This window comes from Arachis ipaensis, chromosome B2 (assembly GCF_059453495.1).
Source record: "Arachis ipaensis isolate K30076 ecotype BB chromosome B2, ASM5945349v1, whole genome shotgun sequence".
Taxonomy (NCBI): Eukaryota; Viridiplantae; Streptophyta; class Magnoliopsida; order Fabales; family Fabaceae; genus Arachis; species Arachis ipaensis.
Genome location: NC_142437.1, coordinates 113,028,626 through 113,042,392, shown reverse-complemented (window position 1 = coordinate 113,042,392; position 13,767 = coordinate 113,028,626). Strand labels below are relative to the sequence as shown.

General features: G+C 30.2%; 1 protein-coding gene across 8 annotated transcripts; it reads right to left on the bottom strand.

The window, feature by feature from the left end:
- Positions 1-5,610: 5,610 nt before the first annotated feature.
- Positions 5,611-13,500, bottom strand: LOC107625846 (ferritin-1, chloroplastic-like). 8 transcript variants are annotated; one of them, XM_088503832.1, is made up of 9 exons: positions 13,361-13,500; positions 8,737-8,851; positions 8,298-8,468; positions 8,055-8,171; positions 7,885-7,970; positions 7,393-7,476; positions 7,244-7,310; positions 6,848-6,935; positions 5,611-5,847 (listed from the first exon to the last, which is right to left on the bottom strand). In XM_088503832.1, the coding sequence occupies exons 6-9, from the start codon at positions 7,473-7,475 to the stop codon at positions 5,777-5,779; spliced, it is 309 nt and encodes a 102-aa protein (XP_088359958.1). In that variant the 5' UTR covers position 7,476; positions 7,885-7,970; positions 8,055-8,171; positions 8,298-8,468; positions 8,737-8,851; positions 13,361-13,500; the 3' UTR covers positions 5,611-5,776. The 8 variants fall into 8 exon arrangements, with proteins under 8 accessions (XP_088359958.1, XP_088359963.1, XP_088359962.1 ...); XM_088503837.1 differs by having other exon boundaries at positions 7,244-7,304; XM_088503836.1 differs by having other exon boundaries at positions 8,063-8,171.
- Between the last annotated feature and the right edge of the window lie 267 nt (positions 13,501-13,767).

The window sequence follows — 13,767 nt, the reverse complement described above, 5'->3', positions numbered from 1 at the left end:
AGCACAAGATTAGCTAACGAAATGGCTATGACCTCTCCATTCTCTTCATTGGAACATGCAATTACAGTTGCTAGAGACATGATTCTGTAAGGTGAATGTTAGTTGTTGGTTGGAGGCAATATCAGGACGATCTTGTTCTAGCCAATACTTGGAAATGGAAAACGAAGTTACTATGCAGGTTTGTTCGTTAGGCATAACCTTAAAAACTTGTGTTAAATTATATTTGAATAATATATATTATAAGTTCATATATGGTAATAAATTCGCTACAATACTATTGTTACATTAACATTCAAATTTGTAGGAACTTCATGAATGGGGATCAATGCACGAAGAGAAATTTGGATATGTTTTTGTGGCATGTGCATCTGGTAGGACCTCTGAAGACATACTTGCTGAATTAAAGGTTAAAAATAAATATCAAACATAGAAAGTGTATCATAGAGAAATAGTATGCTTTACAAAAAAGACCATGAACTATACATTTTTTATGATGTAGACGCGCTTTAGAAACACGCATGTTGTTGAGTTAGATATTGCTTTAAAAAAGGAAATGAAGTATATAGAATTGCACATTATAGAGTTTCTTTCCAAGAAATCTACCCAAACTATCGACAAAGAAGATAGTAATTTTTTTTTTTTTAGTTTAAAGTTCCCTTACCATGTTAACACACATTTTTTTCTTAATTACTAGCTAATAACTTGGGAGTTATCATTTTCTTTTGAGTAGACTTAGATTGTTGTATGCATGTTGATGTTTTCAGTGTCAGCTGAAAATTCAGGCGAAATAGTTAATGACACTCTAAATGGGACAGAAACTGATTCAGAAGACAACTTAGATGATATCTCCTCCGATGAAATTGACATCTCCAGGCAGTTTAAGCTCAATAAGGTTCTGGAAGAAGACAATGAAACTTTATACACCCAACAAAGACAAGATGATGTACATGTTGCAAAAAAAGGCTTCAATCTGAACAAAAAGCCATGGTTTGGAGATGACTTATCAAATCCTTTATCACGTGAAGGCTGTAGATTTGTGATAGAGTATTTTTGGCCAAGTCAATACGATGTTGAAGAGAAATTTTAACTCGTTACATGTTTGTCTACTTTAAGAATTTTGATCTTTATGCTCTATTGAACCTTGTTTTGATTTTATAAATTCAGACATTGACTAATTTTTTTTCTTTAACATTTATGCTTGAATGCAAACTTAAAAGGAGCTAATAGTAGACGAGGAAATCTAGTTCGTAAATTTGTGCACATTATTAATCAAAATATATTATTTTAAATTCATTAACTATTTTTTACGTAATACAAATCCGAAAATGTATGTAACGCAATAAGTTACAATGTTTGAAACATATTTAAAAAAATAGTGAGAACTTAAGTAAATTTTACACGGCAATGTTTAAACATAAAAAATTCGAGTTAAAAATATATTACAGCGGTTGGAAGAAAACCGCTGCTAACAGAGTATCTTGTATTGACCGCCGCAGTAACCGCCGCAAAATTGACATTTTGCTGCAGTTACAGTAAAACCACTGCAAAATAACAAGCTTTTGGAAGCTCTTCCCTAATCCACCGCAACAACCGCTGCCATTTTTCATCTAGCAGCAGTTTTTGGGAACCGCCGCTAAAAACCTGCCACTATCTGCCGCTTTTTTTGTAGTGATATTTGAAATGTTACATGCTAATGCTAATATAGATGCATTTTTATTTATGGGTGTCAGGCTTTCAAAAGCATACAAGCCCCTCCTTTGCCCAACTACACCAATCGTCTTCTTGGAATACTTGTCCTGAAACTCACATGTTAAGTCATCAAGAATGAAAAAACAATTGAGGTCAGTGGTCAATTTTAAAACTGAAATCAAATTAAACTTAAAATTTAGAATGAATAAGACTCTAATCAATTTAAACTATTCTGAAAACACTATTATACCAGCAATATCAGTGATAATGTGTGTACCATCAGGAAGCTTGATAACTGCAGGTTTGATATGATAATATTTACTAAAAAGTTGAATTGAATATGAGTATGGTTAGTTGTTCCTGAGTCTATGCCTAGAAACTCGAATTAAACATAGATAGAAACATGATGTGAGCAATACTTTGGTTTGAGGGAAGAGCAGTAACTTGGTTGACACTATGGATTTGTGTCTTAGGTCCTTGTTGGTTAAGAAGTGCAAGTAGTGCTTATTTTTTGTCTAAAGTAAAATAACTCTCAACTTTGCTACCATCATTATTCAGCTCAGCAAGGGTAAGATTATTAATTGCATTCTTTGTTCTTTGAGGACTTGGGAGGTATCCGTGTTTCTTGTAACAAATATCAACTATGGCTAGATTTTTCGCAAAAACTGCATTGCTTGACACCTCTTCCTCTTCCATATATGCTTCTTTTACATTGAGTGCCATGAATTAGCCAAAAATGGACATTTTTTTTAGCACTACCACAAATATGGGCTTTAGCAACGCCAAAATTTGCAATGCCTTAAAACTGTTCTCTTAGATGGTTTTAGACAACGGTTTTTAAAGTGTTGCTGTTGAAGTTCAATTTTTCACTACGTTATAGCAACAAAATAAAACCATTCTCTTTGACTATTTTAAAGAACGATTTTATGACCGTTACACTGATTTGTTTTTAGGCAACAGTTTTTTATTGTTGTTTAAATATTTGTACAAAGGATACGCATAAAAACCTTTGCCAAAATTGTAACACTTTAAAACCGTTCTATTAGATGGTCTTAGAGAATGGTTTTTACAATGTTGCTGTTGAAGTTTAATTTTTCACTACGTTATAGAAACAAAATAAGACTGTTTTCTTTGACTATTTTAAAGAACGGTTTTATAACCATTATATCAATTTTTTTATTAAGAAATAATTTTCTAATGTATCTTGGTTGTAAAAACTTTTTCACATTATCATTTGTTACCCGAATGTATGTGTTAAAGACTCTTAATGGTTGGAGCAACGCATCCTTTACTGCCTCTACAAGAAAATGGATCATTTGTAACAAAAATTGGTGATTATTATAGAATAATAATTTTTTGTAACAATACAATTTGTTACAAAAGCTTCTAATATTTTGTAACAACCTAATTTTTTTTGTTACAAATTATGTTGGATTTTGCAATAAATCGTTGTTTTGTTACAAAACTTTATAATATTTTATAACAAATGTTGAAATTGTTGCAAAAATTAAAATATTTTGTAACAAAATATCCTTTTATTTCAAAAACTCCAATGTTTTGTAACAACAAATTAATTTATCACAAAATTTAATATTATTTATTACAAATTATTTGTTTGTCACAAAATACAAGTATTTTTTATACCAAAAAAAATATTTTAAAATATTCAAATTTTTAAGGATAAAAAAAGATTTGTTTATATAATTTTTTTTGCAGGATAATTTTATTTTATTTCATAAATTTCAATTTTTTAAATATTTTTTATATTTATTAATTATTTTTATAAAAAATTAAAAATTAAATAATTAATTTTTAAAAATTATAGATATTTTTTATATTTTTCAAAAAATTAATATATAATTCTTACTAATAATCAAATTTTAAATGTTAACTAAAAATTAATTTTTGAAACTTACAAAAATTTAATTACATTATTAAACATAAATAAAAATTGTTAAATGTAAAAGAAGGTAAAAGTAAAAACTCTAAGTCTCACATTCACTCCTTCTTCACTCTCTTTGCCCCTCCACTCCTTCTTTACCCTTTCTGCACCTCCACAACCACTGTAGCTGAATGATGGAGCTCCTGGAAGAAGAAGCACCCACACAGTCTCCTGTTTTGCCTCGCATGTGTCTCTTTTGCTATTGACTTCTGCATCGTCGTCTTCTCCTTTGCCTCGTTCGTCGTCTTCTGTGCATGGTCGTCTTCATCTCCTTTGCATCGTTATCAGTTTATACGTCGTCGCCGTTGGTGCTCGTCTTCATCTCCTCCTCTGCATCGCCATTCCTGCTCGTGCTGCCCCTCTGGTCCCTGGTCCTTTGCCTCTGCTGCTCTGGTTAATCTCGGTCGTTCTTCCTCCACGGTGGTCCTCTACATCTATTGTTCCTCTGGTCCCTGCTCGTACGCATCGCTTGGTTTCTGGTTTCTGCTCTGCTGAAGGTAAATATATGTTATTTGAATATTGTTACCTATATTGTTCTTCAATATTTTTGTTGTCTATGAATTTTTAAGTTTTCTTAATTTTTGGTGTCCTAATTGTTACTTCCTAAGGGTTTTCTTTCTGAATTTGTTCTTGGTTATGATTTTGGTTCTAATTATTTGGATCACTCTGTACGATTAACACTTAGGAAATTGACGTTGATTAATCACTCAATTTTGATTCTAATTATTTGGTTCTGAATTTGTTGCTTAGGTTTTACAATTGAATCAATGTTGGATCACATGAAACAATTACTTGAGACACCAGGTTCAAAGCTGCTCTTTGGGGGCAAGCCTTTAGAGGGTCATTCTATTCCACCTATTTACGGTGCTATTAAGCCCATTGCTATTTATGTTCTCCTTGAGAAAATTGTGAAGGACAAGAATTATGAGCTTGTGACAAAAGAAATTTTTTGACCTTTCCAGATACAAAAATAAGGGCTATAAACATGAAAATTTTCAAGTGTTTTCCCCTCTTTAAATTATAATATCAATATACACTTTGTATGAGATAAATGAGTTCTATTCCTTTATCCAGATAATTACTAACTACAAAAGCAGTCAAATATCAACCGTGTTGGATACGTTGGAAAAATGCATGCACATTTAACTATTGTTGTAGTTTCAAACGATCCTCTCTTTTTACAGGCAAGCTTTTCTAACTCATATTGGAGTTACACATTTACCTTGATACTTTTATTCGCACAACAAAAATATAGATGTTTAGCTTCGGATTAAGGTTTATACTACATGCCAATCTTGGAAATTTACTGTAATTTTGCTATACTTATGTGTTGGATTTTCAATCTAAAGTAGTTAACATTTTCAGGAAGTCATTGGTAGATCAGTGAATGGTACAACTTATACTGGACCTCCACAAAATCATTGGTAAGTGCATGATCTTTTGGATCCTTTTTAATTCTCATTTAATTCACTACAAGAAATTACTGGAATGGAGACCAATTTAGCGACCGATTTAGCGATCGATTCTGGTGTTCGCTAAAACCTTGGTCGCTAACCGTTAGCGATCGATATTAGCAGCCGATTTTAAACCAATGCTACCAAACTAGTATCAAACGATATTGGTCGCTAATAAAATCGGTCACTAAATGGCGACCACTTTTTTTGTCGCTAAAGTGGTCGCTGAGAAAATTGGTCGCTAAATAGCGACCAACTTCTCGGTCGTAAAATCGGTTGCTAATAAAATCGGTCGCTGATGTCTGACCTGAAATCTAAAATTGGTCGCTAAATCAGTCATTGTTATTAATTTTTAATTATAGATTTTTACTAATTATTCACAATATCTGTATCGAAATATAGAAATTAAAAGAGACAAAATTCATAAATATTCACAATATCTATATCGAAATATAGAAATTAAAAGAGACAAAATTCATAAATACATCAAATTTATTATCTACAATTCAAATGTACATTGAGGGCTTACAATCCACAATCCAAATTCATGGTACATGGTACATTTACTACTTATATCTTACAACACTAAGCCTGTAAATCTACATTGATATTCTGATTTACAAAAAAGTAGCACATAATATTGTATGCAGTTAAGAAAATGAGATTCTGAAAGTAACATGGTCAGGAGTGCTTATGGAATCAGAAAGCTTTTCACACTGCTCTGACTAGTTAAAAAAGAAAAACTAATGCAACTTGATACACCTGGAAAGGGAAACATTAAAGAAGCAATCAGATATATGACATAATAGAAAACTCTCATCTTCTAAGGAAACTTTTCGAGACACCCACAATCAGTAAACAGAGTGCCCTATTATATAAAATTTTGTATACTATAGATACATCAAAATAAAATTCTTTAAAATATTGTGAATGCAATTATATATTATCATTTAAATATTCATTTACTATAGTCAAAAGTGTGATCTGAGTAACCATGTAGCACAGTAATTAGCATAAAAGGGTAGAAATCGATACATTGTATGTAAGTAGCAAATTAAAAGTGTTGATTTCTCAGTGGTGCATGCTGCCAAACACAGTCATCATTCGCTAAACTCTTAACACTTAAAAGTAATGATGGCAACGGATAGTTCAATTAGTATTAAACTAATTTCTTTTTAGGTGCACCAACAATTAAAATCAAAGTGTTAGATCATGATAATATATGTGCAACAAAACAGCATCAGTTAAACATCAAATTATTTATTTTCGTTCTTAATTGAGATTTTTAATTAAATCATGAAAAATCAATTAGCAGCACTTTTTTTATTATTTTATCATTTCTAAGTAGTAGTGATCACAAACATGATTGCATAAATATATATGTAACATCTACAAAAGTTAAGATTGACAGAAGACACAGGAAATATATTATAACCAATTTCAGATATATAGATTAAGAAGGAACTAGCAAAAGCAATCCTAATTAAATATGTTAGTAAATTAAAGTTCCATGCATGTTTTGTAAGAAAGAAAAAAGAGAATACAATACATTTACCTAAAAGATATGGTAATGAACGAACTTGCAGAAGAAGAATATGATTAATTACCAGCATTGTACTTTTTTCTTGATGATCATAGTTACCAGAGAAAGTTCTCTAAAGTGTTTAGTGCTAACATAGGTGAGTGAGCAAGTAGCATATATAAAAAAACTCTCATCTTGAAAATAGAGAAAAATCAAGGTAAATGACTATTGAGAACTTACCATAGAGTGCATCACCCTTTTTAGCCTGTGCAAATTCTGAGGGAGCACCGGTGATGGAATACAGTGTTACTCGACCAACACGAATATTCTAAACCAATCAAAATCACATATCTCATTATACATATATCATAAGAGCCAAGTAGTAACCAACAACACTAGCAAACTCAAACAATTCATTCAAGGCACTAAGTATGTGATCTTAATTAATTAATTGAGCATTAGGAAAATGATTTGGATATATGGCTATACAACGTCAATTACTTTTTGTTAGATAATAATCATTTCTCTCCCTTTTCCTAAAGATCTTTCAATAAAATTTTGACCACTAAGGTATTTAAAACATAACACACATAACATAACATAATCATCCTTAAAGCCAAGAGTTCCAACACCAACCTGATACTTCATAAGCTTCTCAGCATGCTCTCTTTTTTCTTCACTTGATTCCTTAAAGAACCTGCAACTTTCAACAAAATATAATACACTCAAATTTAAATCCCATTTGAGAAACAGAAGAAGTGAATTCACAGATGTATGTTACTTACTTTGCAAATCCCTTGAGAGCAATGTCATCTCTGTCAAAGTATGCAAACAAAGAGTGGCACACATAGGAAGCATTGTACTCCATACTGCATTCATGCACCAAATAAATCAGACTAAGCGCATGAGAAGAGTATCATTCAAGCCTTGTGTGACCAATGGAATTATTGTCTTTGTGGAAATTTGTTGCATTACAAAGTTTAAACATTTTTTCTTAGAAGTTGTTCCTAATAAATGTTCATTTTTTATAAAATGATGATATGATGAACATTTTAATGTGTCATGTTGTTGTGCAGTAAAACATTTGTAGCAAAGATTCGTAATGATTTCTTGTACTTGTGATAAAGCATTCACTCATTCGATGCATTTAATAGTAATGGCTTCTTAATGAATTGACTGATAATATTGAATCTCCACTTAAACAAGAATAGATTTGATTATCAGATCATTCACTTGATTTGGCTGATACACTAATAGGAATATAAAGAGACACTCACATAAGAAAATGATCAGAACCTGCTTTGATAAATACACAATGATGTGTTCAACATTGTTGCCATTCTTTTTAGCTTTGAAAATAGAACTGAAAGGGATAAACTCAACTTGAGCAAAGTTTGATATCAAAATAACAATACCACAATGAAAAAATTTTTAAAAAAATACTTACATGCTCACCAAGTTGTAACTGCCACAGAAGCTGTCCTAATGCACATTCTAATGGTTGAGTCCATAATGAAATTAGATCCTTATCTTGACCATAGTAGTTATCTATCTCTTCAGGCCCCTAGAATAAAACGCAAACATGCCCCATATTCAATCATTTATTAACCAAATCCTTAGTATGATCTATACATAAAATTTAATTTTATGGACTTATTATAATATTTGAATGATTAATTGATTAATCCACCTCATCAACAGCAGCTTCATCATTCTTAATAATCACAGTGACTTATTCCCGATCATCAAGGTTTGGGGCTTCATATCCAACAAAATTAGGACCATTGTTCCATATAATCAAAGGGTTCTCCTTCCTTGCATTTGATCCATTCACATTCTCCTTATTATTGAACCTTGTTTTCTGAGATAAACACAATGGCAACAAACAAATCCATACTATTACAACAAAAGAATACTAAAATAAGTATAATTAACAACCAAAATTAGGTGATTATGTAGACAATAACTAAGGAAATTTGTAACTACACATTAACAACATTCTTTCTCAACAAACCATAATACTCCTCAATCCTCATATTCAACTAAAGAAATATCCAATTAATTAATTAGTTAATTAATAATCAGTATTAAGTGACAAGTGGTGAATTTCTAATCTCTTAACTTCTTACCAACTGAGGCCATGCATCAATGACACATGCTTCCACGGTGTTCAGCAAGCACTCATATTCTCCATGATGCACCAAGTCCTTCCTCAGATTGTATACAACAACAAGAAGCAAAGTTCTGCAACAACAATTGTATGCTTATTTTCTGATTCGAAGTTCAATTTCAAAATCAGTAAAAATAGAACAATTAATTACACACAGAAAACAAATCAAACATAGCAAAACTTAAATCGACAGGGAGAGAAGGAGAATACCTTCTTGCGACAGAGCAATAAGGAAAGGCGATATGAGATAGAGGCGACAGCGGAGAGTGAGATCGAGATCAAGGTGAGAGAGATCGTTAGAGTTAGATCGAGATCGAGGTGAGAGAAATCATAAGAGCTTGACAGCAAGAAAAAGGTGAGAGACGGTGAGCTAGTGACAAAGAAGATTGTAGGCTTCAGGTAGTAGACGACAGCGGCAACGGCGATGACGGCAGTGACGGCGCAAAATGGAGAGGGTGTTGTGCTTTCGGAGGTGATCACATTAGGGTTAGTGAGAAGTGTGAGGGATCTGAGGATGGTGTGGCTAGGTTAAGGTTAAATTAACTCAGTAACTTCCTTTTATTTAAACTAGAGACCAATTTAGTGACCGATTAATTTATAACACTATTTTTGTATTTCTGTTGCTAAATTCAGAAATAGCGACCGATTTAGCGACCAACATCTTTAAAAAAACATTTTATAATTGGTTGCTATAATCGATCACTAACTTAGCATAGCGACTGAACTAGCGACCAACTAGTTTTAGCCTATTTTTTTGTTGGTTGTTAAATCGATCGCTAAATTAAAAATAGCGACCGATTTTGTGCCCAAAAGAACCAAAGACGAAATTTTCTGTTTTGGTTGCTAAATAGGTCACTAAACTAAAAAAGAATGACCGATTTTAGTGACCAACTTCATTTTAGTCGAAGAAAAATATTATCGGTCGCCAAATCGATTGCTATCAGTGATCATTTTTGTTGGTCGCTAAAATCGGTCGCTGAATGAAACTTAGCGACCGATTTAGCGATCAAAATTTGTTTACTCCTATAAATCTTATATTGGTCGCTAAATCAGTATTTTTTTTATCGCTATTCTAGTAGTTTCTTGTAGTGATTTTGGAATGGATTATTGAGCCTTCAATTTTGCCAAAAATAAAATGGTGCTCTACTTGAATTATTGAAATAAGTAATTCCTCATTTGAATATTCCTTATCTTTCAATAAAATCAAGGCCATGGTAAAAGATTTAGGATTTTGTTATAATAAAATTCATGCCTATCCCAATGATTGCATTTTGTTCTGGGATATATATGAAGATGATGAATTTTGTCCAGTTTATGAAGCTTCCAGGTACATAAAAAATGTTGAGGTAGATACGAAAGTTAATAAGTTGAAGAAAAAATCTGTGCCTGCAAAGGTTTTTTGAGGCACTTTCTCTTGATTCCAAGGCCTAAAAAGCTGTTCATGTGTTTAAAAACAGCTGAGAATAAAAAGTCTAAAGAAGCGGCAATTAGAGCTTTTTAATCCATATTTAGGAAAGAGAATGTGGGGCGAGTGCGATGTCACGGAAGAGTTACCACATCAACTTTGTTGAAGAAAAATGAAAAAATTACCACCCTTAAGCAACAACATGTAGCTAAGAAAGCAACATTAGAGGGTAAGGTCGATGTGATGCAAAAAGAAGTAGATGAACTAAAATCTCTTATTAAGATAATGCTGTAATAAAAAAGTTCATGAGTAGACCTTGAGATGTTAGCTGTTCAATTAGAAAGAACTTCTGGTAATCCAAATAATGATACTAATGAAGAGGTATTATTTGTTGTTAAAGTTGCTATAAGTTATCATATGTTAAATAATAGTTAATTTATGTTAGGATTAATTTAATTATTTTGTGTATCCAAATAGAAGAATGTTTTATATACTTTTCTCTTCTCTTTCTCAAACATTTTTTTAGTAAATATTATTAGTATTAAAAATATATAATTTATATTTAATTTTTTATTTTTTATTTTGTTTATAGAAAAATCATGTTAAAAGAGAAAACAAACTTAATTAAGACACAAATTTTAAAGAGCAATTAACCGTCATCATAAACCTCTTTTACATAGCATACATTATATGATCTATCATTTAACATGAAAAATTAACACAATGTGCGTGTCAATTTAATTATATCATAACAGTAGGTATATTTATTTGTTGTTTCCTAGTTTAGATAATTATCTTTAAAAAATAATTAAGAGTTCCAATTTAACCTCCTAATTTATAAATAAAAAAGTTAAATTTTTTATGTTTTTAAAATATAACATATATATTTAAATTTATTTAAATTTTTATTCATTTAAGTATTAAAAAGATAAATAAAAACTCTTAGGTAGTATTTATTTTTAAATACTGAAAATTGAGATTAGGAAATTGAAATTCAGTATTATATTAACTAAAATTTCAATTCTGTGACATAAAATTTCTACTTCTAAAAATAGAGATAGAGGGAATTGAAATTTCTAGGACTAGAGACTGAAATTTTAATAATTTTTATTTTAAAAAATATTTTTATTTAATTTTTCAAATTTTAAATCTACCCCTCAATCTTTATATATATATACCTTAAATCAAACATAACACTTAAACATAACTCAATCCTATATTTTTTATACTAAATACAGTACAGAGATTTAGGTCCAGTTTGGATAAATAGCTTAATTAAACTCCTTTTGAAAAAATAGTTTAAACAATAATAAATGACTATATCAAAAGTAACTTATAAATAAGTTATTTTGTGTTTAAATTTTTAGTTCTAAAAGTGCTTATTTTAAAAGAAATGTGATAAAAAGTAGTAATAGTATGAGAGAAGTCATTTTTTTTAACTTCTCTATAAGCTCCTAAGAGCTTATTTGGGTGAGCTTCTAAGAAAAGATTTTTTTTTAGTTATCTTTTTAAAAGATCTTATGGAAAAGTAAAAGTAATTTTATGTTTGGGTATCTCATGCAAAAAGATCTTTTTATCTATCAATTATGTTTGGGTATAACGATATAAAAGTACTTTTTTGTTTATTTATTATATAAAAAACATCTTTTTTTAAGAGAAAAAGATCTTTTAAAAAAAGATGTAAATTACAGCTTCTCAAAAAAAAGATATTTTTTTTATTTTTCTAGTACTTTTACTTTTACTACTAGAAATTTGCCAAACACGTTTAAAAAATTAAAAAAAAAAGATATTTTTTCACTAAAAAAAGATTTTTTTTTGTCAAAATAATAGCGCCCAAACAAACACTAAATAGCTTCTTAGAAAGCTGTAATTTAGCTTTGAAAATTACACCAGACATTAATACTATGACTTTTTATACGTCAAAAGCTCAAAAAAATTACTTTTAAAACTTTTCAAATAGACCCTTAATTTAGTCTCAATCATGGTATCTTAATCTTTATCTCTCTCTCTCTTCCAAATACAACATTAGTCATTACTTATTTTATTTTCTTTTTATTGATGACTCCTTTAATTTGTATAACAACACTCATGTCTTTTAAATTTTTTTCCTTAGAAATTAAACATGGGTTTGTTTATATTGGGATTAATCTCCGTAGATGTATATCCGCATTTTTCCAAAAACATATAGTGTTATAAGTTCTTCTTTCATTCTGTATGCCTTAGTCCCCGGGCTTCATATTCATTTAAATAAAGACCGTATTCAGTTATAGTTAATTATTATTGCATGCAAGATTTTTCAACAACTATATATTCTTGGATGGGGAATTCTATTTTTATAAATGGATAAAAGTATATACAAAGAAATAATACATAGAAGACAAAAAAAAAATTCTAAAGATTTAAAAATAGTCCAATATATTTCAAAAACTGTTTTCTCAAGTTAAAGTTGTCCTTCCTACTGTATATTGAGTGATAATTTAGACGAATTGCAAATGATTTCTTGAGTTATTGCACCGAAATTTAGGAGATATAACAAAGTGTATAGTTATAATTTTATTTCAGAGCAGCATAAGAAAATAAGATAAAAAAAATAACAGTTTTGATTTGCTGCCTAAACAATCTTTGAATTATATTTAACTATATTAAATTTTTTTGGGTGTACTTTAATTTGTAGTTTCTATACTCTTTCGAATATATTTTTATTTATTTACTCTTAAAAATATTAGAAATAAAGAAGACACATAATTAATAAAAAATCTATCTAAGCACAATAATACTGAAATCCATTAATCAATAAGAACCTGCAGCTTGCTTTAATTTCTCCAACTAGTTTCCTGGATGCAGAAGAATAATAATAACCCAAAAATGGCATCGAGAAGGTTTATTACACACTAAAAAAAAATGATAAAAATGGGGGGAAAAAAAGATTAAGTACATAGATAGCTAGATTTGCACCGAGATATTATTAAAACACGAGTATAATAATAACAAAAGAAAGTTGAATTCTAATAATTGAAATTTTAACTAAGATTATTGATACATGATACAAAATCAACAATTCAGCATGAATTTTACTACTTTAAATTAAATGGGACAATTAAATATAATAAAAAGGTATTAATAAATAAATTAAACATGGTGAATTTTACTAGATATATTGCTAGAGATCAGGCCTAACCATCATTGATGTCATGGGAGAAGCTCTGCCGCCGGAAACAGCCACACTTCCCCGGAAACCGATACCGGAAAATCGCAACGACGAGATGAGAAGAAAGGCTGTGTCTGTAAGGAGACATCCATATTGATGATAGATATGAATGCACTTCCTTAAAATCACAACACTTAGCATAGATATGAACTCCATTAGTCTTGCCATTATTGTTCTTATAGATTTTTGCACTTTCTTCTTTTTGATGTTGGTGTTCTAAGACTTGGTCCCAACAAAACAAAAAGAACTTAGGGTTTAGATTTATATTATTATTATATATTCTTCTCTTGCTAGCTAGCTACCATAATGTGTTGCTTTTACTAAGGTGCCCTTGTTCCTAATTTTTTCCCCCTATTTAATTTCCTTTTGGGTAGCAA

Bases quoted from the DNA above. Each gene is read 5' to 3' on its own strand.
- LOC107625846 (XM_088503833.1), bottom strand. From the start codon at position 7,475: ATGGAGTACAATGCTTCCTATGTGTGCCACTCTTTGTTTGCATACTTT. The intron at 6,936-7,243 runs GTTGGTGTTGGA...TGATTGGTTTAG, and splicing joins AGAAGCTTATGAAGTATCAG to AATATTCGTGTTGGTCGAGT. The intron at 5,848-6,847 runs GTAAGTTCTCAA...TTCCCTTTCCAG, and splicing joins AAAGGGTGATGCACTCTATG to GTGTATCAAGTTGCATTAGT.